This window comes from Pan troglodytes, chromosome 20, assembly GCF_028858775.2.
Source record: "Pan troglodytes isolate AG18354 chromosome 20, NHGRI_mPanTro3-v2.0_pri, whole genome shotgun sequence".
In the NCBI taxonomy this organism is placed as follows: Eukaryota; Metazoa; Chordata; class Mammalia; order Primates; family Hominidae; genus Pan; species Pan troglodytes.
The window spans coordinates 19,748,777-19,772,924 of NC_072418.2; the positions used below are offsets into that span (position 1 = coordinate 19,748,777).

Genomic DNA, 24,148 nt, shown 5'->3' on the forward strand with positions numbered 1-24,148 from the left:
AGGTTTCGCCATGTTCCCGAGGCTGGTCTTGAACTCATGAGCTCAAGCGGTCTGCCGGCCTTGGCCTCGCAAAGTGCTGAGATTAGAGGCATGAGCTGCCTCACTCAGCCTTCATTCCTTTTTATGGCCAAATAATATTCTGTTGGATGAATGGGCCACGTTGTGTTTTTCCATTCATCCGTTGACAGGCACTTTGTTACCACTTTTTGGCATTTCTTCGAGAATCTTTATAGTCTGACAGTTTGATTTTCATTTGGTGACAAGGGGATTGTTCTTACACAAGGCCTTGGTCGTACTGATGCTGTCAGCTGGAGGATGTATTTTGCTTCCTGTTCACATTGTCTGTGCATGGGATGGGCATGAGTCAGGGGGTAGAGCGGGTGTGTTAGCCTTGGGGTATTTTGGTGAGACAATTCGGTTTAAGGAAGGAAACACGTTTTCAGGACCCGTACCCCAAAACACAACCACAACCCGAGGTCGCCACTTGGCTGAGCTGTCCCCCACAGGGACTTCAGGTCCCTGGTTCCTCCGTCCCCAATCTGCTTCCTTCCATTCCCGCCAGAACCAGGGGATTTTCCAAGGGCAGGTTTCACATCCACTTGGGGCAGGGATCTTAAGCCACAGCAAGACTAATTTCCAGGTCCCAGGTCTCCTGGGAAACCACAAAAGACTGAGCCCTGCCGAGTGAGAACATTCTCTGAAGCTCTGATAATCAAAACAGCGTGGCACCTCACAAGTCTCAGCAGCCCAGAGGCGGACCACATGTATAAAATAACTCCATGTGTAGTATTTAACAAAGAGGCTCCCCAATCCAGGGAGGGAAGGATTCTTTCACAAAAGGCATGAAAACAGTTGCTTCCACGTTTGGAAGCAGTTTTGTTTTGTTTTTTGTTTGTTTTTTTGATACATGGTCTTGCTCTGTGGCCCAGGCTGGAGTGCAGTGGCATGATCACAGCTCACTGCAGCCTTGGTCTCATGGGCTCAAGCAATCCCCCTGCCTCGGCCTCCCGAGTAGCTGGGATTATAGATGTGCATCACCACGCCCAGCTAATTTTTTAATTTTTTATAGAGATGGGGTCTTGTGGCCAGGCCCAGTGGCTCACACCTGTAATCCCAGCACTTTGGGAGGCCGAGGTAGGAGGGTCACTTGAGGTCAGGAGTTTGAGACCAGCCTGGCCAACATGGTGAAACCCCATCTCTACTAAAAATACAAAAATTAGCTGGGTATGGTAGTGTTCAGGCCCAGGTAGAGGGGGTCAGCCCAGAGCTGTGGGTGAAAGGACAGGCCCATGGTCCCACCTGTGGGAGCAGGAGAGGACCAGGCCGATGAGCCTTGCAGGGGGCACTCCAGCTTGTGGTCCCAGCTAGTTTCTGCTCCCACCACCCCCATCCTACTCCCAGGGAGGGATGTCCCTTCTAGGGCTACCCCGTTCCCTGCAGCCCTGGCTGCTCAGCAGCCGCCTTGAGCAAGCCTTATCCACTTCCTCCTGTCCTGGGGGCAGGGCATGCATCTGCCAGTCCTGTGACCGTCCCCTTCAGCCCCATCTGTGAGAGCGGGGTTTCCTGAGAGTCTGCCCTTCTGCCCCGCACACCAGGGGCCCAGAGCTGCAGAAGCCCCCACAGGCTTTGTTCCCAGCAGGGCACAGAGGGCTCCTGGTGCTCCATCAGCAGTCCCTGGAGGACACGGAGCAGTCTCAAGTGCAGCCATCCATGTGGCCTTCAGCCCTTGTGATTCCATGAGCTAGCATCAGCCCTCCCCTCAGTGGGTGGCAGAGGCTGCAGGGAGCAGGAGAAAGAGCCCATCCTTGGGTTCTCCTGGCTTCTCGCTCAGAGCTGCTCTCTGCTGTGAAGGAGGAAGTAGGCATATCCCAGTGAGTTTTGCACCGCCTACATCCAGGCAGCTCAGCCATAAGTCAGCCCAAAGCCCGCCAGCTGGGAGCTGCACTGAGCCCCTGGTCACAAAAGTGAACGTCACAGGACAGGCCAACTCTGCCCAGGCCTCGCTGTGTGCACATACACAGGTGTACGCATGTATGTAGGCATGAACATGTGGGTGGACATGTGCATGCAAATGTTTTGTGTACAAGCATATACGTGTGGCTGGGCACATGTGTGTGCATGAGTGTTCATACGGAAGTATATGCTGGGCGAGGCGGCTGGATCACTTGAGGCTAGAAGTTGGAGACCAGCCTGGCCAACATGGCAAAGCCCTGTCTCTACTAAAAGTACAAAAATTAGCCAGACGTGGTGATGCATGCCTATATCCCAGCTACATGAGAGGCTGAAGCACGAGAATCTCTTGAACCCAGTAGGCAGAGGTTGCAGTGAGCTGAGATCGCACTGCTGCATTCCAGCCTGGGTGACAGAGCAAGGCTCCGTCAAAAAAAAAAAAAAAAAGCACTTGCACATATGTTCCTTCATACCTGTGTCCTTGTATGCATGTGCATGCATGTGAGTGTGTATACAAGCATATGACTATGTGTACAAGCATGTGTGTGCATAGTGTGTCCATGTGTGTGCTGTGTTTATATGAGCATGGGTGTGTCCTATGTTGTGTTCACACAGGTGTGTTCATGTTTGTATACTGTATGCACAGAAGTGTGTGTATTCACGTGTTTCTTCTGTGTACATGCAAGCACATGGAAGTACATATGCCAGTGCACACACACATTCATGCAGGTGTGATTAAGACATGTATCTTGGCCAGGCACCGTGGCTCACACCTGTAATCCCGGCACTTTGGGAGGCTGAGGTGGGCGGATCACCTGAGGTCAGGAGTTGGAGACCAGCCTGACCAACATGGTGAAACCCTGTCTCAACCAAAAATACAAAAAATTAGCTGGCGTGGTGGTGCACGCCTGTAATCCCAACTACTTGGGAGGCTGAGGCAGGAAAATGGCTTGAACCTGGAGGCAGAGGTGCAGTGAGCCAAGATCGTGCCACTGCACTCCAGCCTGGGCAACAAGAGTGAAACTCCCATTTCAAAAAAAAAAAAAAAGAAAAAGACGTATATCTTCAGTTTGGGCTCCTGTATTCCTCACCTGGCTTAGACGTGCGTAAACCTCTGTCCATCTTCCTTGGCCCTATGAAGCTGCCTGGGAACATTCCATGATTAACTCTCGTGGCGTCCTGGGATGACCAGGTGAGCGATACCATGTGGCACCTGGGAACCTGACGTACCTTTAGATTTCCGACCATCTCCCTGCTGTGGTGTCTGAGGAACTGTGCCTGGGCTCAAGAGCTGAACTTTTGAATACAGAGTAAGAAGTTTTAAAAAGATAAACTCCTGGGGAAATGGGATCTTTTAAATCTATGTAATTTTTAAAGCAGTTTTTTTGGGGGGGTGGTTTGAGATAGGTTCTTGCCCTGTGGCCCAGGCTGCGGTGCAGTAGTACAATCCCTGCTCACTGCAGCCTCCACCCACTGGGCTCAAGTAGTCCTCCCACCTCAGCCTCCCAAGTAGCTGGGACTACAGGTGTGTGCCACTATGCCCAGCTAATTTATTTATTTATTTATTTATTTATTTATTTATTTACTTTGTAGAGATACCTAGTTGTGTGGCCCAGGCTGGTTTGAAATTCCTTGGCTCAAGCAATCTGCCCTCCTCAGCCTCCCAAAGTGCTAGGATTGTAGGCATGCGCCACTGCAGCTGGCTTTGTTGTTGTTGTTGTTGTTAAGATGGAGTTTTGGTCTGTTCCCCAGGCTGGAGTGCAATGGCGCAATCTCGGCTCACTGCAATCTCCACCTCCCGAGTTCAAGGGATTCTCCTGCCTCAGCCTCCCGAGTAGCTGGGATTACAGGCATGCGCCACCATGCCTGGCTAATTTTGTATTTTTAGGAGAGACGGGATTTCTCCATGTTGGTCAGGCTGGTCTCGAACTCCCAACCTCAGGTGATCCGCCCACCTTGGCCTGTCAAAGTACTGGAATTACAGGCGTGAGCCACCACGCTCGGCCAAGCACCTGGCCATTTTAAGCAGTTTTATCCAGGTGAAATTGTTGCATAATAGGCTGCACTTACTCAGTGTGCCAACAGCCGTGAGCCCACCACCACGACCAACGCCATAAACACATCCATCATCTGAAAAGTGTCCTCAGGCCTCTTGGCATCCCTCCCCACCCCACATCCCCAAGCAGCCACCGATCAGCTTTCTGTCCTCATAGGTCAATTTGCATTTTCTAGAATGTTATATACATGGAATCATACAGTATAGGCTCTTTTTAAAACTTAATTAAGGAAAAGTCACAAAACGTAAAATTCACCATCTAAAGTGTGTAATTTGGCTGGGTGTGGTAGCTTAAACCTGTAATCCCAGCACTTTGGGAGGCTGATACAGGCAGAATGCTTGAGCCCAGGAGTTTGAGACCAGCCTGGGCAACATGGTGAAACCCAGTCTCTACTAAAAATACAAAAATTAGGCAGGCGTGGTGGCATGTGCCTGTAGTCCCAGCTGCTCAGGAGGCTGAGGTGAGAGGATTGCTTGAGCCAGGGGAGGTTGAGACTGCAGTGAGCCACAATTGCACCACTGGACTCCAGCCTGGGCAACAGAATGAGATCCAGTCTCAAAAATAAAAATTTGGCCAGGCGCGGTGGCTCATGCCTGTAATTCCAGCACTTTGGGAGGCTGAGGCAGGCAGATCACTTGAAGTCAGGAGTTCCAGACCAGCCTGGCCAACATGGCGAAACTCTGTCTCTACTAAAAATAGAAAAATTAGCTCGGTGTGGTGGCGGATGCCTGTAATCCCCTGAGATTGGAAGGGAGGCTGAGGCAGGAGAATCGCTTGAACCCAGGACGTGAAGGTTACAGTGAGCCGGGGTCGCAGCACTGCAATGGAGTGCAAGACTGTGTCTCAAAAAAGAAAAAAAAATTTAAGTGTGCTAGTCAGTGCATTCACCGTGTTGTGCAACGACCAGCTCTATCTGATTCCAGAACATTTTCATCCCCTTAAAAGGAAACCCGGTCCCCATGAGCAGTCACTCCCTATTCCCCCTTCCCGAGTCCCTGGCAACCACCAATCTGCTTCCTGTCTCTATGGATTTGCCTGTTCTGGACATTTCATATCAATGGAATCATACACCATGTGGCTTTTTTGCGTCTGGCTTCTCTCAGCTTCATGTTTTTGGGGTTCATCCATGTTGTAGCACGGAGCAGTGGTTCCTTCCTTTTTATGGCTGAATCATACTCCGTTGTGCGGATGGACCACGTTTTGTGTGTGCATTCATCTGCCGATGGACATGGGGTTGTTTCCACCTTTCGGCTATTGTGAATAGAGCTGCAGTGGACATTGGTGTACAAGGAATTGAGTTGCTGCTTTCTATTCTTTTGGGTCTATACCTGGGAGCAGAATTGCTACGTCTGTATGTAGTTATGTAATCTCTTTTGTCAGGCTGCTTCTTTTTTTTGAGACGGAGTCTCGCTCTTTCACCCAGGCTGGAGTGCAGTGGCGCGATCTAGGCTCACTGCAAGCTCCGCCTCCTGGATTCACACCATTCTCCCGCCTCAGCCTCCTGAGTAGCTGGGACTACATGCGCCCCCCCACCACGCCTGGCGAATTTTTTTTTGGTTTTGTATTTTTAGTAGAGAAGGGGTTTCACCGTGTTAGCCAGAATGGTCTCGATCTCCTGACCTCATGATCTGCCCGCCTCGGCCTCCCAAAATGCTGGGATTACAGGCTTAAGCCACCGCACTGGCCTTGTCAGGCTTCTTTCACTCAGCCCAACAATTCTGAATTGGTTTCCTATCACTGTGAGCATCAGGAACCAGCCATCCTGAACTCGTTGGTTCCTTCTCATTGTTGAACCATATTCCATGGTGTGGTCAGTTTGTTCATTCGGTTGGTGGACATTTGGGTTCTCAGTTTGGGGCTCTCAGAAGTTACACGTCTCTGTCTCGACATCTGCTTCATTTCTCCTGAGTAACTCCTGAGAGGGGAATTGCTGGGTCACGTGCTAGGTATGTGTTTTAACATTGAAAGAAACTGCTGAAGTGTTTTCTAAAGCAGATGAGGGCCAGGCACAGTGGCTCATGCCTGTAATCCCAGGACTTTGGGAGGTCAAGGCAGGTGGAGTTCCAGACCAGCCTGGGCAACATGGCGAAACCCCCTCTCTGCAAAAAAAAAAATACAAAAATTAGCTGGGCATGGTGGTGCAGTCAGAGGATCACTTGAGCCCAGGAGGTCGAGGCTGCAGTGAGCTGAGATCATGCCACTGCATTCCAGACTGAGTGACAGAGTGAGACCCTGTCTCAAAAAATAAAAAAGCAGATGAGCTGCCTCGTTCAGATAGTTTGTTGTTGTTGTTGTTGTTTTGTTTTTTTTTCTGGAGACGGAGTCTTGCTCTGTCGCCCAGGCTGGAGTGCAGTGGCATGATCTCGGCTCACTGCAAGCTCTGCCTTCCGGGTTCACGCCATTCTCCTGCCTCAGCCTCCCAAGTAGCTGGGACTACAGGCGCCCGCCACTGCACCTAGCTAATTTTTTGTATTTTTAGTAGAGATGGGGTTTCACCGTGGTCTCGATCTCCTGATCTCGTGATCTGCCCGCCTCTGCCTCCCAAAGTGCTGGGATTACAGGCGTGAGCCACCACGCCCGGCTTGTTGTTGCTGTTTTTAAGAAATAGAGTCTCTGCCAGGCATGGTGGCTCACACTTGTAAATCCCAGCACTTTGGGAGGCCGAGGCGGGTGGATCACTTGAAGTCAGGAGTTCGAGACCAGCCTGGTCAACATGGCTGTCTCTACTAAAACAGAGAAACACTGTCTCTACTAAAAACACAAAATTAGCCGGGCATGGTGGTGGGCCCCTGTAATCCCAGCTACTCAGGAGGCTGAGGCAGTAGAGTTGGTTCAGCCCGACAGGCGGAGGTTGCAGTGAGCCAAGATCACGCCGCTGTGCTCTAGCCTGGGTGATAAAGCGAGACTCCATTTCAAAAAAATAAAAAAAAAAAACAGCATCTCGCCCTGTTGCTCAAGCTGTATCTTAGATAGTAAAAATAAAAATAAAAATAAACCAGGCTCTCAAAGCTTTATCTCATGACCTGGAGGAACATACAAATGCACTGACATATCAAGGAAAGAATTAGGTTTTACAGCTAAATGGATAAGACAATCCAAAATTTATTAAACTATATACAGTATATATCTATTTCCCTGGGAGAAAACATGACAGTTACTTACTAACCTGGGGGAAAGTTTTAAGAGTTAAATCTTGTGTGTCCCCCAGCCTTCTTCCCTGTCGCCACTCCCTATCCCTGTGTGAACTGTTGCCTTGGCCTCATAAGTTATCGTTTCTTTCAGCCTCAGCCCTTCTAACACTTCTGCAGGAATTCTCAGAGCCTCTAGTGGCCCTGACCCCACTCAGTCACAGTGCTGAGTCATGCTTCTCTTTAGGGCAGAGGTCAGCAAACCTTTGCTTTGAAGGGCTGGATAGTAAATATTTTAGGCTTTCCAGGCTGTAATATTACAGTCTGTGCCTGAACTATTTCACTCTGCTCTTGTAGCAAAAGCAGCCACAGACAATAAGGAAAGGAGTGTGGGCAAGGCTGCCTTCCAGTAAAACTTTATTTATAAAAACAGGTGGTGGGCCTATCGTACCATCCTTTATTCTTCTACTCACCTCGTGAACGAACTCCTCTTCATCCTTCAGAACCCACCCCACCTTTTTTTTCTTCACGATGGAGTCTCACTCTGTCGCCCAGGCCAGAATGCAGTGGCATGATTGCGGCTCGCTGCAACCTTCACCTCCCAGATTGAAGCGATTCTCCTGCCTCAGCCTCCCAAGTAGCTGGGATTACAGGCACCCACCACCGTGCCCGGCTAATTTTTGTATTTTTAGTACAGACAGGGTTTCACCATGTTGGTCAGGCTGGTCTTGAACTCCTGACCTCAAGCAATCCACCCGCCTTGGCCTCCCAAAGTGCTCGGATTACAAGCGTGAGCGACCGCGCCTGGTCTTAGAACCCCTCTTAGATATTCCTACTCCCCTAATGTCTTCTCTTGTCCTTTAGGATAATCACTCCTGCTGTGTGTCTTTTAACTGCTGCGCTGGATTCACGTCTACACTCACGTCTGTTTGCATACCAGTCTCTCCTGCCTGGCTTTGGGCCTCATCTTCACACCCTCAGCCATTCTTGGTTGACTCTTGCCGCATTTATGGCTCTTGATCCAAGCCCCTAGGTAGGCTGGCACCAGCATTTCTTTTTCTTGCAACCTTCAGAAGCAAATGCACTTTTTAGGAATAAACTTGGCCGGGCACAGTCACTCATCCCTATAATCTCAGCACTCTAGGGGGCCTAGGCAGGTGGATCATTTGAGCCCAGGAGTTTGACAACAACCTGGGCAATATAGTGAGGCCCCCATCTCTACAGAAAATACAGAAACATTAACCAGCATGCATGGTGGTGTGCACCTATAGTCCTAGCTACTTGTGAGGCAGAGGTGAGAGGATCACATGAGCCCAGGGAGATCAAGTCTGCAGTGAGCCGTGATCATGCCAATGCACCCCAGCCTGGGAAGTAGAGCAAGACCCTGACAAAAAAAAAAAAAAAAGAAGAAGAAACTGGGCGACCCTCTCTCTTAGGAAAAAAAAAAAAAGGGCTAGGTGCGGTGGCTCACACCTGTAATCCCAGCACTTTGGGAAGCCGAGGTGGGTGGATCACAAGGTCAAGAGATTGAGACCATCCTGGCCAACATGGTGAAACCCCGTCTCTACTAAAAATACAAAAATTAGTTGGGCATGGTGGTGGGCGCCTGTAGTCCCAGCTACTCGGGAGGATGAGGCAGGAGAATCACTTGAACCCGGGAGTCAGAGGTTGCAGTGAGCCGAGATCCGCCACTGGACTCCAGCATGGTGATAGAGTGAGACTCCATCTCAAAAAAAAAAAAAAAAATGAAGAGGGTGAATTTTGGGGAGCTAAACAATCTATATACGTGGACATAACAGAGCGGAATAGATATTGGGGACTGCAGAAGGTGATGGGGGGAGGAGGGTGAGGGTGAACAAATTTCCCGTTGGGTACGATGTTCACTATTCAGGCAATGTGTATCCCAAAAGCCCAGATTGGCCTGGCGCAGTGGCTCACTCCTGTAATCCTAGCACTTTGGGAGGCCAAGGCGGGAGGATCGTTTGAGCTTAGGAGTTCAAGGCCACCTAGCCAACATAATGAGAGCACTTTGGAAGCCCGAAGCGGGTGGATCACGAGGTCAGGAGATCGAGACCATCCTGGCTAACATGGTGAAACTCCATCTCTACTAAAAATACAAAAAAAAATTAGCCAGGCGCGGTGGCGGGCGCCTGTTGTCTCAGCTACTCGAGAGGCTGAGGCAGGAGAATGGCGTGAACCCGGGAGGCGGAGCTTGCAGTGAGCCAAGATAGCGCCACTGCAGTCCGGCCTGGGTGAAAGAGCGAGACTGTCTTAAAAAAAAAAAAAAAAAGGCTGGGTGCGGTAGCTCATGTCTGTAATCCCAGCACTTTGGGAGGCCGAGGAGGATGGATCACCTGAGGTCAGGAGTTCGAGACCAGCCTGGCCAACATAGTGAAACCCTGTCTATACTAAAAATACAAAAAAAAATTAGCCGGGCGTGGTGGCGGGGTGCCTGTAATCCCAGCTACTTGGGAGGCTGAGACAGGAGAATCACTTGAACCCAGGAGGTAGAGGTTGCAGTGAGCCGACATCATGCCACTGCACTAGAGCCTGGGCAACAAAGAGCGAAACTCCATCTCAAAAAAAAAAAAAGCCCAGACTTCACCACTACACGATATATGTGTATAAGAAACCTGCACTTGTAGGCCAGGCGTGGTGGCTCACCCCTCTAATCCCAGCACTTAGGGAAGTCGAGGTTGGCAGATCACCTGAGGTCAGGAGTTTGAGACCAGCCTGGCCAACATGGCAAAACCCCATCTCTACTTAAAAAAATACAAAAATTAGCCGGGTGTGGTGGCGCATGCCTATAGTCCCAGCTACTCAGGAGGCTGAGGCAGAAGAATTGCTTGAACCCAGGCAGCAGAGGTTGCAGTGAGCCGAGATCACACCACTGCACTCTAGCCTGGGCGACAGCGCGAGACTCTTATCTCAAAAACAAAAAAAGAAAAAGAAAAGAAATTGGTATTGGCAGACTGCTACTTACCACCTTCCTGGTGTGCTTCTGGTGTCACTAGCTCTTCCATTCAAGCCCTCTCTCTGGTAGAGGATCCTTTCCGGGGAGTCCTATCGCATTGCGAATCTCCTGTGGTCTTGGGCAGCTAGCTCCTCAGTCTTTCCTTGTTGCCCGTGACCTTGGCAGTCTTGGGACCACCAGCCATATTCCTGCAGGATGCCCCCAGCCTGGGCCTGCCTGATGTTCTTCTCCCCAGTAGACCGGAGTTGTGGCTTCAGAAGCAACCACACTCTAGGCCATTCCCGAGTGCATTTTTCGTGGCTCTCCCGGACTTCATCTTCCTAGGTTGGGTTTCAAGGACCCTGGAGTTTTGGGAATCCCAAATTTCAGGACCGGTTCAGTCTTGCTCATCCCCACATGCCTCTCGCTGTTACTGCTGTGTGGCCAAGGCCTGTGGGGCCGAGTCGTCTTCTGCTTGGGGAGCTGCTGGGGAGGTTTATTCAGAGATGAGGTCAGGAAGGATGTGGGCTGGGAAGGGCATAGCAGAAAGAGGGTCATGGCTTGTTGGGCTTCAGGATTGAGAGGCTGCCTCTGGATGGGGTGGGATGGGGGCTGGGATGGAGCAAACTCAGGGGAAGGGTCAGGTCTTGGGGTTGTCTGATGATGTCACTTGTAAAAGCCACTGTATTTTTTTTTAAGTGACAGGGTCTCTCTCTGTCACCCAGGCTGGAGCACAGCTGGTATAATCATGGCTCACTGCAGCCTCGATTTCCTGGGTTCAAGTGATCCTCCCACCTGAGCCTCCTGAGGAGCTGGGACCACAGGCGAGCACCACTATGCCTTTATTTTTTGTAGAGACGGGGTCTCGCTGTGTTGCCCAGGCTGGTCTCAAACTCCTGGCCTCAAGCGATCCTCCTACCTTGGCCTCCTAAAGTGTTGGGATTATAAGCATGAGCCACTGCAGGAGCCTGAGGTCACATTGAAGGACAGACAGACCCTCACGGGATGTCGTGACTGGTTGCCTCTGGCTTTTTGGGCAAGCCTAGTCGGGTGGGGAACTCCAGCATCGGGTCAGGTGCTATCTGCCCAGGAGTGGGACTCCACATGCCCCTTAAACTTCCTCCCACCATTCTGACCATGCCTGGCTCTGACCTCCCTTCTAGCTCCAGGACACGCGCGCCCCGAGCCTGGGAGGCATGCTGAAGCCAGGCGGCCGGCAGGATGAGTGTGAAAGAGGCAGGCAGCTCGGGCCGCCGGGAGCAGGCGGCCTACCACCTGCACATCTACCCCCAGCTGTCCACCACCGAGAGCCAGGCCTCGTGCCGTGTGACTGCCACCAAGGACAGCACCACCTCGGACGTCATCAAGGACGCCATCGCCAGCCTGCGGCTGGACGGCACCAAATGTTATGTGCTGGTGGAGGTCAAAGAGTCGGGAGGCGAGGAATGGGTGCTGGACGCCAACGACTCGCCTGTGCACCGGGTGCTGCTATGGCCCCGGCGGGCACAGGACGAGCACCCTCAGGAGGATGGCTACTACTTCCTGCTGCAGGAGCGCAACGCGGATGGGACCATCAAGTACGTGCATATGCAGCTGGTGGCGCAGGCCACAGCCACCCGGCGCCTAGTGGAGCGTGGCCTCCTGCCACGGCAGCAGGCGGACTTTGATGACCTGTGTAACCTCCCCGAGCTAACCGAGGGCAACCTCCTGAAGAACCTCAAGCACCGCTTCCTGCAACAAAAGATCTACACGTACGCGGGGAGCATCCTGGTGGCCATCAACCCCTTTAAGTTCCTGCCCATCTACAACCCCAAGTACGTGAAGATGTATGAGAACCAGCAGCTGGGCAAGCTGGAGCCACACGTCTTCGCGCTGGCCGACGTGGCCTACTACACCATGCTCAGGAAGCGTGTGAACCAGTGCATCGTGATCTCGGGTGAGAGCGGCTCCGGCAAGACCCAGAGCACCAACTTCCTCATCCACTGCCTCACCGCCCTCAGCCAGAAGGGCTATGCCAGCGGCGTCGAGAGGACCATCCTGGGTGCTGGCCCTGTGCTGGAGGTGAGCGGGGAAGCTGGTCGGTCTGTGGGAGGGGGCATTTGTTTGGAAAATGCGGGTTTCAGGCCAAGCTCGGTGGCCCACATCTATAATCCCAATGCTTTGGAAGGCTGAGGGAAGAGGATTGCTTGAGCCCAGGAGTTCAAGATCAGCCTGGGCAACATAGCAAGACCTTTTCTCTACAAAAAAAAAAAAAAAAGATTAGCCAGGCAGGCATAGTAGTGCTTACCTGTAGTCCCAGCTGCTCAGGAGGCTGAGGCAGGAGAATCACTTGAGCCCAGGAGTTCGAGGCTTCAGTGAGCTATGATCATGCCACTGCACTCCAGCCTGGATGACAGAGAGAGACTCCATCTCAAAAAAAAAAAAAAGAAAGAAATTTCAGGCTGGGTGTGGTGGCTCATGTCTATAACCCCAGTGGTTTTTGAGAGGCTGAGGCAAGAGGATCGCTTGAGCCCAGGAATTCAACATCAGCCTGGGCAACACAGCAAGGCCCCCTCTCTACAAAAAAAAAAAAAAAAGATTACCGAAGTGCGGTGGCACACATTTGTTGTCCCAGCTATTGGAGAGGCTAAGGTGGGAGGATCGCTTGAGCCCACGAGTTGGAGCTATGATTGCACTGCTGCACTCCAGCCTGGGCAACAGAGACAGACCCTGCCTCTAAAGAGAGAAAAAGTGGAGGTTTTCTGATTGTTGTTATTATTCAGGTACTGCGAGGCCAACTGGTCAGGATGCAACTGCCTCTTGGAAAGAGAGTTTGTTACTCACAGTTCCCGAAAGAAGAGGATGCAATGCCATGGAAGGCCACAGGGGGAAGCACTGGGACTCATCAGGAGGCTGAGGGAGAGAGGGAAAAAGGGAGCGGGGAGAGGCAGGAAACTTAATTGTGATTTTCATGCATCAGAATGTGCTAGGCAGAGTAAGCTGGCTTAGGATTGGCTTGTTTGAATTATTTCAATGGGCTCTGGGGCATAGGGGCTGCCCCTTGTTGTCAGGTGCCAGGGCCTGGGGTGATGAGGGCAGGGGATAGTGGGCTGGAGTGTGAGAGTCCCAGAGAGGAGGTGGCTGGGGTGTAGGCTCTGGACTGGTTGGTTTGCATATGGAAGGCAAGTCCCAAACCATCTCTAGGAACTGGCTAGAATCAATCTAGGAATTGGGAAGGGCCGTCTCCCTGGGGTCAGCCAGGCCCCAGATGTCACAGCATCAGAAATACAGAAAATAAGTCACTGGGCGCGGTGGCTCACACCTGTAATCCCAACACTTTGGGAGGCTGAGGCAGGTGGATCACGGGAGGTCAGGACTTTGAGACCAGCCTGGCCAACATGATGAAACCTCGTTTCTACTAAAAATATAAAAATTAGCCAGGCATGATGGTGTGTGCCTGTAATCCCAGCTACTCGGGAGGCTGAGGCAGGAGAATCGCTTGAACCCGGTAGGTGGAGGTTGCAGTGAGCCAAGATCGCTTCACTGCACTCCAGCCTGGGTGACAGAGCGAAACTCCGTCTCAAAAAAAAAAAAAATAGTCACAGTTAATACACATTTGGCTTCCAGAACATGGCCATTCATTCTCAAGGTGCCTGAAAGAAAAGGCTGGTGCATTCAAACCAGTTTGAGGAGTGCTTCACAACGGGACATTTCTAGGGGGACCGGCAGGGTGGAAGGAAGCCAGCAAGGCGTACGGCAGGCCTGGGGGTTAAGGGGATGGCGAAGCATTGTCGGGGAGGGGGCTGCCTAGTTTCACTGTAGAGGCAGCAGAGAAGGGACCAACCCAGGCTCTTATGCCTCATGCCCTCTGCCCACTGTTCATTGCCCTGATCAGCCAAACCCCACAGGAGCCCTCGATGTGCCACTGTGGGTGAGTCTTGTGGCCACAGGGCTACAGAGGTGACCACACAGCACCCATCATTGCAGGGGTTATAGGACAAGGTGCATCCACATGTCTCAGAACAACGCAACCATCGCCACCTGGTGAGGGCCAGGGGCAGCGTGTGGCCTCAGGGGTCTGCACCTCTGGGTGTGGGATCTGCCTTTTTTTCATTTTTATTTTATTTTTTGTAGAGATGGGGGTCTCACTGTATTCCCCAGGCTGGTCTCAAACTCCTGGATGCCAATGATCCTCCCACCTTGGCCTCCCAAAATGCTGAGATTATAGGCGTGAACCACTGTACCCAGCTCCGCTTAAAAAAAAACAAAAAACAAAAAAACAGATTGGTTGTTTTAGAGCAGTTTTAGGTTTATAAAAATACCAAGCAGATAGTGCAGAGAGTTCCCATGTACCCCTCCCACGCCCAGGTTCTCACATTAATTATATTTTGCATTCGTGTGGTGTGTTGGTTGCAACTGACTCAAGTCCACGTTGGTACTGTTACTAACAGCCATAGTTTCCATTAGGGTTCTTGGTGTTGCACATTCTTTGAGTTTGGACAAAAGTATAATGAATGTGTCTGCCGTTGGAGTGTCACAGAGTGGTGTCACTGCCCTAAAATTCCTCCATGCTCCCCCTGTTCATCCCTCCGTGACCTTTGGCAGCCACAGCTCTTCTCACTGCCTCCACAGTTCTGTCTTTTCCAGGCTGTCTGTAGTTGGAGTCCCAGTGTTGCAGGCTTTTCAGACTGGCTTCTTCCACTTCACAACCAGCATTTAAGGTTCCTGCATGTCAGTTGGGCACGGTGGCTTACATAATCCCAGTGCACTGGGAGGCCGAGGCAGGAGGATCACTTGAGCCCAGGAGTTCCAGATCAGCCTGGGCAACATAACAAGACCCTGTCTCTACAAAAAAAAAAAAAAAAATTAGCCAGGTGTGGTGGTGTTTGCCTGTGGTCCCGCCTACGTGGGAGTCTGAGGCAGGAGAATCGCTTGAGCCCGGGAGGTTGAGGCTGCAGTGAGCCAACGTCTGGCCACTGCACTCCAGCCTAGGTGACAGAGCGAGACCCTGTCCCCCCAAAAAAGGGGAGAGGAGATTCCTCCATGTCTTTTCGTGGCTTGAGAGCTCATTTCTTTTGCTGAATTGTAGCTCATTATATGAATGTGTCAGTTTCTTCACACGTAGGATCCTGAGAGCCCCCTCAGTGGAGAGAGGGAGTTGGGGGCAGGGTCAGACCCCACCCTTCCTGGAGCCTTGACCTCTCGCCTCTTGTTAGTCCCCACAAGCTGAGGGCTGCCATGCAAATTCACTGAAATCACATCTAAGCAGTGCCTAGGAATACATTTCAGTTCCTCTTCCTCTCTGAGGTCATCAGTTAAGACATTAATTGGGGTCGTACAACTTAGCCCTGGTCCGACATATGTAGCCTATTCCTGTTTTCTCCTGTGCAAGTAACACAGAGATTCATTGTCATTGTTTACATCAGCTTTTAATAAAACTGCTGAGCAATTTCACCATAGAATGTCCATTTTCTTTCCTTTCCCATCCCCTCCCCTCCCCTCCTCTCCCCTCCCCTCTCCTCGCCTCTCCTCTATTCCTTTCTTGTCAGGGTCTCTCTCCGTTACCTAGAATGGAGTGCAGTGGCACAATCATAACTCACCGCAGCCTCGAGAACTTCTGGGCTCAAGCGATCCTCCCACCCAAGTAGCTGGAATTCCAGGTGTGCACCACCATGCCCAGCTAATTTTTAAATTTTCTGTAGAGACACAGTCTTACTACGTTCTCCAGGCTGGTCTCGAACTCCTGGCTTCCAGTGATCCTCCCACCTCAGCTGTTTTTAATATGGCTTGTCTTGTGTGCATTACATTATATACCCAGACCACCCGTTCATTGCTGTGTGAGCATTTGCTGTGTGGCAGGCTATGATATAGGTGCTGGGCTATGTGGTGGCCAAAGTCAACACAAAATTCTCCCCAGGTAGAACTCGGGGAAGACTCTGGGTGACACAGGAGCTATAGAGGTTCTGAGCAGAGGTAGATGCAACCCAGCTCTGGTCTCCCGAGGCCGCCCTGGCGTCATCCCAGCTCTGAGACTCAGCCACAGTGAAACTGCCAGTGGCCCCAGTGTCCTCCCAGCAGGTGGCCAGGGGGCTCAACGGCTCTCCAGGCCGAAACATCAGTGCCTGGCATCCACACCCAAGATAAAACAGTGATCTTGAAAATTCAGCATGTGTGGCACACACCTGTAATCCCAGAGTCAGGAGGCTGAGTCCTGAGTCAGGAGGATTGCGTGAGCCTAGGAATTCCAGACCAGCCTGGGTAACATTGCAAGACCCCATCTCTACCAAAAAGTTTAAAAACTAGGCTGGGTGCAGTGGCTCATGCCTGTAATCCCAGCACTTTGGGAGGCCAAGGCAGGTGGATCACCTGAGGTCAGGAGTTCGAGACCAGCCTGGCAAACATGGTGAAACCCCGTCTCTACTAAAAATACAAAAATTAGCCAGGTGTGGTGGCAAGCGCCTATAATCCCAGCTACTTGGGAGGCTGAGGCAGGAGAATGGCTTGAACTTGGGAGGCGGAGGTTGCAGTGAGCCAATATCGCACCATTGCACTCCAGCCTGGGCAACAAGAGCGAAACTCTGTCTCAAAATTAAAAATAAAAATAAAAAATTAGCCAGGCATGGCAGTGCATGCCTGTGGTCTCAGCTCTCAGGAGCTTGAAATGGGAGGATTGCTTGAGCCCAGAAGTTCAAGACTGCAGTGAGCTGTGATCACACACTGCACTCCAGCCTGGGTGACAGAGCAAGACCCTGTCTCAAAAAAATAACAAAAAAAATTTAGTAGGTGAATGAATGAGAGGGTAGATCCAACATTTACCATGTCAGACATTTTCCCAAATGGGACTAGGCAGGTGGGTAAATGCCTGAGCCCCGCAGAAATGACACGCCCAGCCCCAGGGTCTCAAAGTGGCACGGCCAGGAGGCAGGATTGCCACCTAGGTCTCAGTTCAGGGTCCATGTCCTCCCCACCACGTTGCTGCCTCCACAGCGCCATCTCCCTAGGACCCTCCAGGGCGTGGACAAGTTTCCTGTTGCTGAGTGTTAGGGGCAAGGGAGTCTCCAATAACAGGGATTAAGGCTCTCATGGTCCTGGAGGCCAGAAGTCTGAAATCAAGGTGTCCACGGGGCCGCACTCCCTCCTGGCTCTGGGGGAGGATGCTTCAGGCCTCTTCAGCTTCTCTGGTGGCTGCAGATGTGCCCTGGCCTGTGGCTACGTCACATCAGTCTCTGCCTCTGTCGTCAGGGGTGTTCTTCCTGTGTGTCCGTGTCTTCACGTGGCTTTCTTATAACAAGGACGCCACTCATGGGATGTAGGGCCCATCCTACCCCGGCATGACCTCATCCTACCTAATTGCATTTGCAAAGACCCTATTTCCAAATAAGGTCACATACACAGTTTCCGGGGGTGAGGATGTGGATATAATTTTGGGGGCGGGGGGCTCAAGTCAGCCCACAGCATCCCCCATACAGTCCCACCTGGTCTGCTTCAAGTCCTACCTGGCCCCTGGCAAGTCCCACTTGGTGACATCTTGTGCCTGGGTCCTTGAGGGCTGCCCCAGATCCGCGATTGTCCTGGGGACCGGTAGTTCCTCCCCGGATGCCAGCAAAGCTCCCTCCAGCCTCCACGCCTGCACAGTCTCCAGTATGCCTTCAACAGCCATTAGTCACCCTCCGTGAGTCAGACCCCTGGTCCTGCCAGGCCGACCTGCTTGGGGCCTCAGCAGCGGGGGCTGGCGAGGCCAGTTTTCTCCAGCGGTTCTAAGCCGCTCGAGGGTGGTGCCCACGCCGGCTTCCAAAACAGGCTTGAGCCAAATCCACGTCATGGCAATAAACGTGCTTCCTGGGGCGACTGTTAGCAAAGGGATGTGATTGTCTTCACTGAGAGCTGGATTTCTCAACCTTGGCTCTGCTGACATTCAGGGCCGGATCGTTCTCTGGGGAGGGAGTCATCCTGTGCATTGAAGGACATTGAGCAGCATCCCTGGCCTCCACCCACCAGATGCCAGGAGCACTCCCCACCCCGCAGGTGTGACACCCAGAAGTGTCCCCAGACATTTCATTGATTAGAGAGGTATTAACAAAATAGCTTCCCGTTGTCCCCTGGGGACAGAATCACCCCCTGGGAATAGAACAGCTGTCTTTGAGTTCTTCCCATAAGACCCAATCACTGTTCATTGCAGCCACTGAGCTTTTAGAAATTATCTGTGAGTTCTTTCTGTTCTGTGCTAACTTAAGAGTCATTTTCTTTTTTTCTTTTTTTGAGATAGAGTCTTGCTCTATCGCCCAGGCTGGAGTGCAGTGGCACGATCTCGGCTCACTGGAACCTCTGCCTCCTGGGTTTGATTCTCCTGCCTCAGCCCTCGCAAGTAGCTGGGACTACAGGTGCCCACCACCGTGCCCGGCTAATGTTTGTATTTTTAGTAGAGACGGGTTTCACCATAGTGGCCAGGCTGGTCTCAAACTCCTGACCTCAAGTAATCCGCCCTCCTCAGCCTCCCAAAGTGCTGGGATTATAGGCGTGAGCCACCATGCCTGGCCCCAAGAATCTTTTTTTTAATTTTATTTATTTATTTATTTATTTTGAGACGGAGTTTCTCTCTGTCTCCGGGCTGGAGTGCAGTGGCGCGATCTCGGCTCACTGCAAGTTCTGCCTCCCGGGTTCACGCCATTCTCCTGCCTCAGCCTCCTGAGTAGCTGGGACTACAGGTGCTCGCCACCACACCCAGCTAATTTTTTGTATTTTTAGTAGAGATGGGGTTTCACCGTGTTAGCCAGAATGGTCTCAATCTCCTGACCTCGTGGTCCGCCCACCTCGGCCTCCCAAAGTGCTGGGATTACAAGCATGAGCCACTGCGCCTGGCCATCATTTTCTAATAAGAGGAATAAGACCTCAGGCCCACTGGGTATCAGGGTTTGGGCTTCGTGATTTTCCTCCATCATCTCTAATCCCTCACGGCAGCTCTGCCCATTTTAAAGATGAGGAAACTGAGCCCCAGAGAGACACGTGGATGTGTGAGTTTCCTGAGGTGTCTATAACAAAGTATTACGGGCTGGGAGCCCTCAAACAGCAGGGGTTGATTCTCTCACAGTTCTGGAGGCCAGAAGTTGAAAATCAAGGTGTGGGCAGGGCTGGGTCCCTCTGGAGGCTCTGAGGGAGAATCTGTCCCAGGCCTCTCTCCCGGGTTCTGGTGGCTTCAGCCGTCCTTGGAGCTCTGGGCTTGTGGCCGCATCACTCTGCCCTCTCCCTCCGTCGTCACCTGGTCTTCTCCCCTGTGTGTGTCCAGTCTCCCTTGCCTTTCTCTCATGGGATCACCTCATCTCAAAATACTTATCTTCATGACATCTGCCAAGACCCCGTTTCCAAATAAAGCCACAGTCACAGGTTCTGGGGGTAAGGACTTAGACATGTCTTTTTTGGGAAGCCACAAGTCAACCCACTGCAGGTAGATTCCCCAGGTCACACCGCAGAGAGCCACAGCCTAACCCGGGGTTTGAACCCGGCCTGAGCCCCAGCCCCCCGTTCAGGCTGCCTCTCTGCTCTCCCCTCTCTCGCCCGGGCTGCAGAAAGCCGGAGATCAGCACAACTCGCAGCATCGATTGGGGACTTTTTCTCAGCTCCCCGAAAGGAGAAGTTGAGCTGTTTTGAGGTTTGAGTGTCGCTGGGTGCACCCCCTGACCCCCGCCCCCCGCGAGGGTTGCAGCCTCGCTGTGTAATGCTGACCAAAAAACAGGAAGGGAGCACTGTGGAAAGCCGGTTCCAATCAGCTGATCTGCCCGCCACTGCAGTTAACTGTTGCCATCACCTTTCACCAAGTCTAGGGGCTGCAGAAGCCATGAGTCTCCCCGTCCTCCACATGGCCTCTAGCCTCCCAGTGCAGGCGCCCATCGACAGCCCAGGGGCTGTGGATAGAGCAGCTTACAGCATCGGCCATGGGGTCTCGCCGCAAAGCACACCCAGAACACGCTCCTCTCCCTTTGCCCACAGCCTCAGATCCACCAGGCACTCGCCTCGGTGCCCTTTTGAGAGCAGGCTGAGTCCAGGGGGCCAAAGGCTGGGGTTCCCTTCATCTGTCCTGAACTGTAGCAAGTGCAGCTGGCAGCTGGCAGCGTGCATGGGGTTTTCATTCTGAAAGCAGAAATAAAATAAGGATCCTTGCCTGTCAGGCTGTTGTCCCAAGGGTCCCTGGACTCCATGGAGCCCCTGTGGCCCGACCCACAGTGGGACACGGTGACAGTGATGGGCTGCGGGGCGCAGAGGGACACCCCCAGCTGGTGGAGCCAAGCTCACCCGGAGTTGTGCCAATGCCCAGGACATTCCAGTGAGGGACTGAGGAAGGGTCCTGAACGTGCCACTGCCCCAGACCCCCCCTCTTGGGGCAAAGGAACCTAGGACTCGTACCCACCTGGACCGGGTCCTGAGCTCCTCCTTAGGGGCCCTACAAACCCAGTCTCATGTTTCCCCCAACTCCCCCAGCCCCTCTGCCATCAGCCAGGCCACTAGCTCTGTTCCCCCACCCACAGTCAGCACTGGGGTAGGTCACCTACACCACAGTGCCATTATCCACCTCGACCTCTGCCCTCAAGGACACCTGCCTGGGCCACGTCCTTTCCCCCTGAGTCTGTCGGGCAAGACACAGTTGGATGCCAGCCTCCACCCAGCATTGGGGGCATCATCTCATACGTCTTCACCACATCCTGATGTGGGCAGACTGACCACCCCCACCTGACATGTGAGGAAACTGAGGCACACGAGCCGCTCAGCAAGGGTGGCAGAGATAGAAGTTTCTGGAACCAGGTGTGTGTCAACTCTCATGCCTCTGAAGTTGAGGTTCCTGTTTAAGAGCTTATAGAGATATAATTTACCTATTTACTTATTTATAAATAGATACCTTATATTTATATCTACAGTTTATAAATATATAGATTAAATTGTGTCTGCATTTTATAAATGTATAAATTATATCTGCAGTTTATAAATCTGTAAATTAAATTATATCTGCAGCCTCAAATTCCTGGCCTCAAGTGATCCTCCCACCTCAGCCTCTCAAGCAGCTGGGAATACAGGTGCACACCACCACCCCTGGCTAATTTTTTTATTTTTTGTAGAGGCAGGGTTTTGTTATGTCACCAAGGCTGGTCTCCAACTCCTGGCCTCAGGCAAAAGTGTGCAATTCAGTGGCATTTAGTACACTCGCAGTGGTATGCAACCGTCGCCTCTATGCAGTTCCAGAACATTTCCATCCCCCCGAACGGAGACCCCGTCCCCATCAGCGTTCACTCCCCACTTCCCTCTCCCAGGCCCTGGCAGCCACTAATCTGCTTCCTGTCTCTATGGATCTGCCTGTTCTGGACATTTCAGATCAATGGAATCTCTCACACTCTGTGGCCTTTTGTGTCTGGCTTCTCTCACTTGGTATCATGTTCTTGAGATTCATACACGTCGTAGCATGGATCAGTGCTTCCTTCCTTTTCATGGCTGCATCATATTCCACGGTATGGATGGAGGATGGACCATAATTTGTTTCTCTGCCCACCAGTTGTATCAGCATTTCATTCCTTTGTATGGCTGGTATGTGGTTGGGGTTTTCCTGGACCCCTGCCCCAGCCAGGCCAACCTCCCCCATCAGTGTCCCCCACAAGAACAATGTTGGGGAGTGGGGGGATTGACACTCACACAGAGGATCCCCTGGAGACTGTCATGAGCCCTGGGAAGGAGGAGAGCAGTCCTCTCCAGCAGGCTGCTTCGGGCGTGCTAATGGCTGGAGCCACCGAGGGACACCAGGTGGGACCAGGAGCCGGGGTGGGAGGAAGCAAGAAGGGGGCAGGCGTGCCCAGGTACAGCAGGGACGTCCAGGTACAGCAGGGACATCCATCTGCACGTTCTTCCCAGCCTGCTGAGAAGCCAGTGGCCAGAGGGAGGCTGGCTTCAGGGAGCAGGGCGGACGGGCCGGCTGGCGGGGGCCCTGGACTCGGGCAGGAGCGTTTGCATGTGGCTTCCCAAGTGCGACAGAGAGGGAGTCCTGGGAGCAACCCCAGCCGCGGGGATGTGCCAGATCTGAGGCTGACAGCTGAGGATGGACAGGTCCCAAGGGAGGAGGAGAGGGGGTCAGAGATGGCTGCAGGGGAACTGCCCGGAGGCCAGTCCTGGTGAATTTGGTTTGGGGTGCTTCGTTCAAGCAGCTGATGGGGCATCCAAGGGAGAACTGTGCACCAGCCACACAAAGAACCCCGCAGCCCCAGGGCTCATCAGGCCTCAGAGGCCATCCTGTCGCATGACCCAGTCAGAGAGGGGTCAGGGACAGACAGCAAGCTGGGGCACCTCCCAGCCAGGCACTCACCCAGCCCTTGGCTGTTGGCCATACAGGGAGGTGAGTTTGTCAGGAGAGGTAAGTGTTGAGAGGGGGCATGTGGCTCCCCTCTCATGGGGGGGCATTTCAGGGATGAGATTCAGGGCATAGGCCACAGACCGGAGGAGGCTCAGGGTCAGGACGGGGCCAAGGCCTCAGAAGGCAGAAGTCACCCATGTCACGAGGAGCAAAGGGAAGCCAGCATTTGTTTGAGGAAGAGCAATACCTGCAGTCAGCACCCGTCTGTCTGTCAAAGGGTCCAGGAGCCCCCAATGGCTTGAGTTGTGTCTATGTTACATGAATGCAGGGGTATTTGAGGCTGAGGGTCTCTGGGACCACTTGTCACTTTGCTGGGCTGAGGGAGAAGGAAGGTGGGGCGTCAGTGGGCAGCAGGGTGGGCAGCAAGCTTGGGCTCAGGAGGGTCTGGGGCAGCAGCCTGGTGCACTTCAAAGGGAGATTGGAAGGCCAGCGTGTCCAGGGCCGGGTTGGGGGAGCAGGGCCAGGGTCATTGGGTGCCCGTCCTCTCGGGTGGGCGCACTGCTGTCGTGGGGAAAGAGGAGGCAGAATTAGGGCTCTCAGGAGTTTCCCCCCCGCTCGCCCTGCCAGCGGTCAAGACTCAGGCTAGCCCAGGCCATCCGAAAGGCTAAGCAGCGGGATGGTTATCCACGCAAACATCTAGGTCACCCATCCACACAGGCAGGCGTGTGTGGAAGACAGGGTGGTGCAAGGACAGAAGGAGGAGGTACAATGTGGCCCTGACCGTGAGCTACTGAAGGTCCCTGATGGGGGTGAGCTGGGCACCCCGGGCACCACAGGGAGCGAAGATAGAATCAATCTCTGGCTGCCTCTCCTGTGTGGCCTCCCCGGGATGTTTGCACAAAGGTAGGGGGAAGCAGTTTTTGGGGGCCCTGGGTCTGCAGAGCAGCCCAGAGGAGGAGATAGGAGCTGGGGCCCGAATGCAGGGCAGGCAGGAGACGGGGCAGGGCAAACCCCAGAGGCGACGAGAAAGCGGAATAAGCCATCATATAGGGTCAGTTTTAGACCTCACAGTCAGAAACCCTTGGGGACAGAGGCCAGGCTTCCTGGTCCAACCCAAGTTCCCAACCCCTGCCCTGTTGATATGTGGGCTGGATCATTCCGTTATGGCCAGGCCGTCCTGTGCATCGTGGGGGACTGAGCAGCATCCTGATCCCTGCCCACTAGTTGCCCATAGCACCCCCGCCCCTAGTCCCGACAACCAGAAACGTCTCCAGATGTTGACAGGTGTTCCCTGAGGAGCAGAACCACCCCCCAGTTGAGAACTGCTGTTTTAGGCCAACTGTATGACAAGATAGATTTCATTGTAACAGATGGTCTCTGCCTAAATATTTGTAGATTCTTTTTTTCTTGGTAACATCGTGCCATTGGAGTTACACATCAACCCAACCATATTCGGCACCATTGTGGAGTGGCTGTTGGGGGTGGCGGGAAGCAGTTTCAGTCCGGCGTTCTCCCTCGTCCCTTGGGGGAGGTGACTGGTGTGCCTCCTCACCTCTCACTCATTGCCCACCCAGAGCCCAGGGGACGGTCACTGCCCACCCACGATCAGGCATGTCCTCGTGTCACCGATGATGAAGCGGCCCTAGGTGCGTGAGGATCTGGCTTTCCAAGAGCTTGCTCTTCCAGGTGCACTGAGTGACGTCTTACAATGTTGTTTGTAAGACTTGCTCCCCATGCCAAAAACCGCAGTCCCTGA

The 24,148-nt window shown here is 52.8% G+C and overlaps 1 protein-coding gene across 4 annotated transcripts in view; it reads left to right on the plus strand.

Moving 5' to 3' along the window:
* MYO9B (myosin IXB) overlaps positions 1 to 24,148 on the plus strand; it is a 139,002-nt gene that overhangs the window by 14,594 nt on the left and 100,260 nt on the right. For all 4 annotated transcript variants that reach the window (XM_063801321.1, XM_054673116.2, XM_054673117.2 and 1 more), the window contains exon 2: positions 11,252 to 12,149. In XM_063801321.1, the coding sequence (XP_063657391.1) occupies positions 11,310 to 12,149 (840 nt within the window). In that variant the 5' untranslated portion in view covers positions 11,252 to 11,309. The remainder of the gene's footprint in view (positions 1 to 11,251; positions 12,150 to 24,148) is intronic.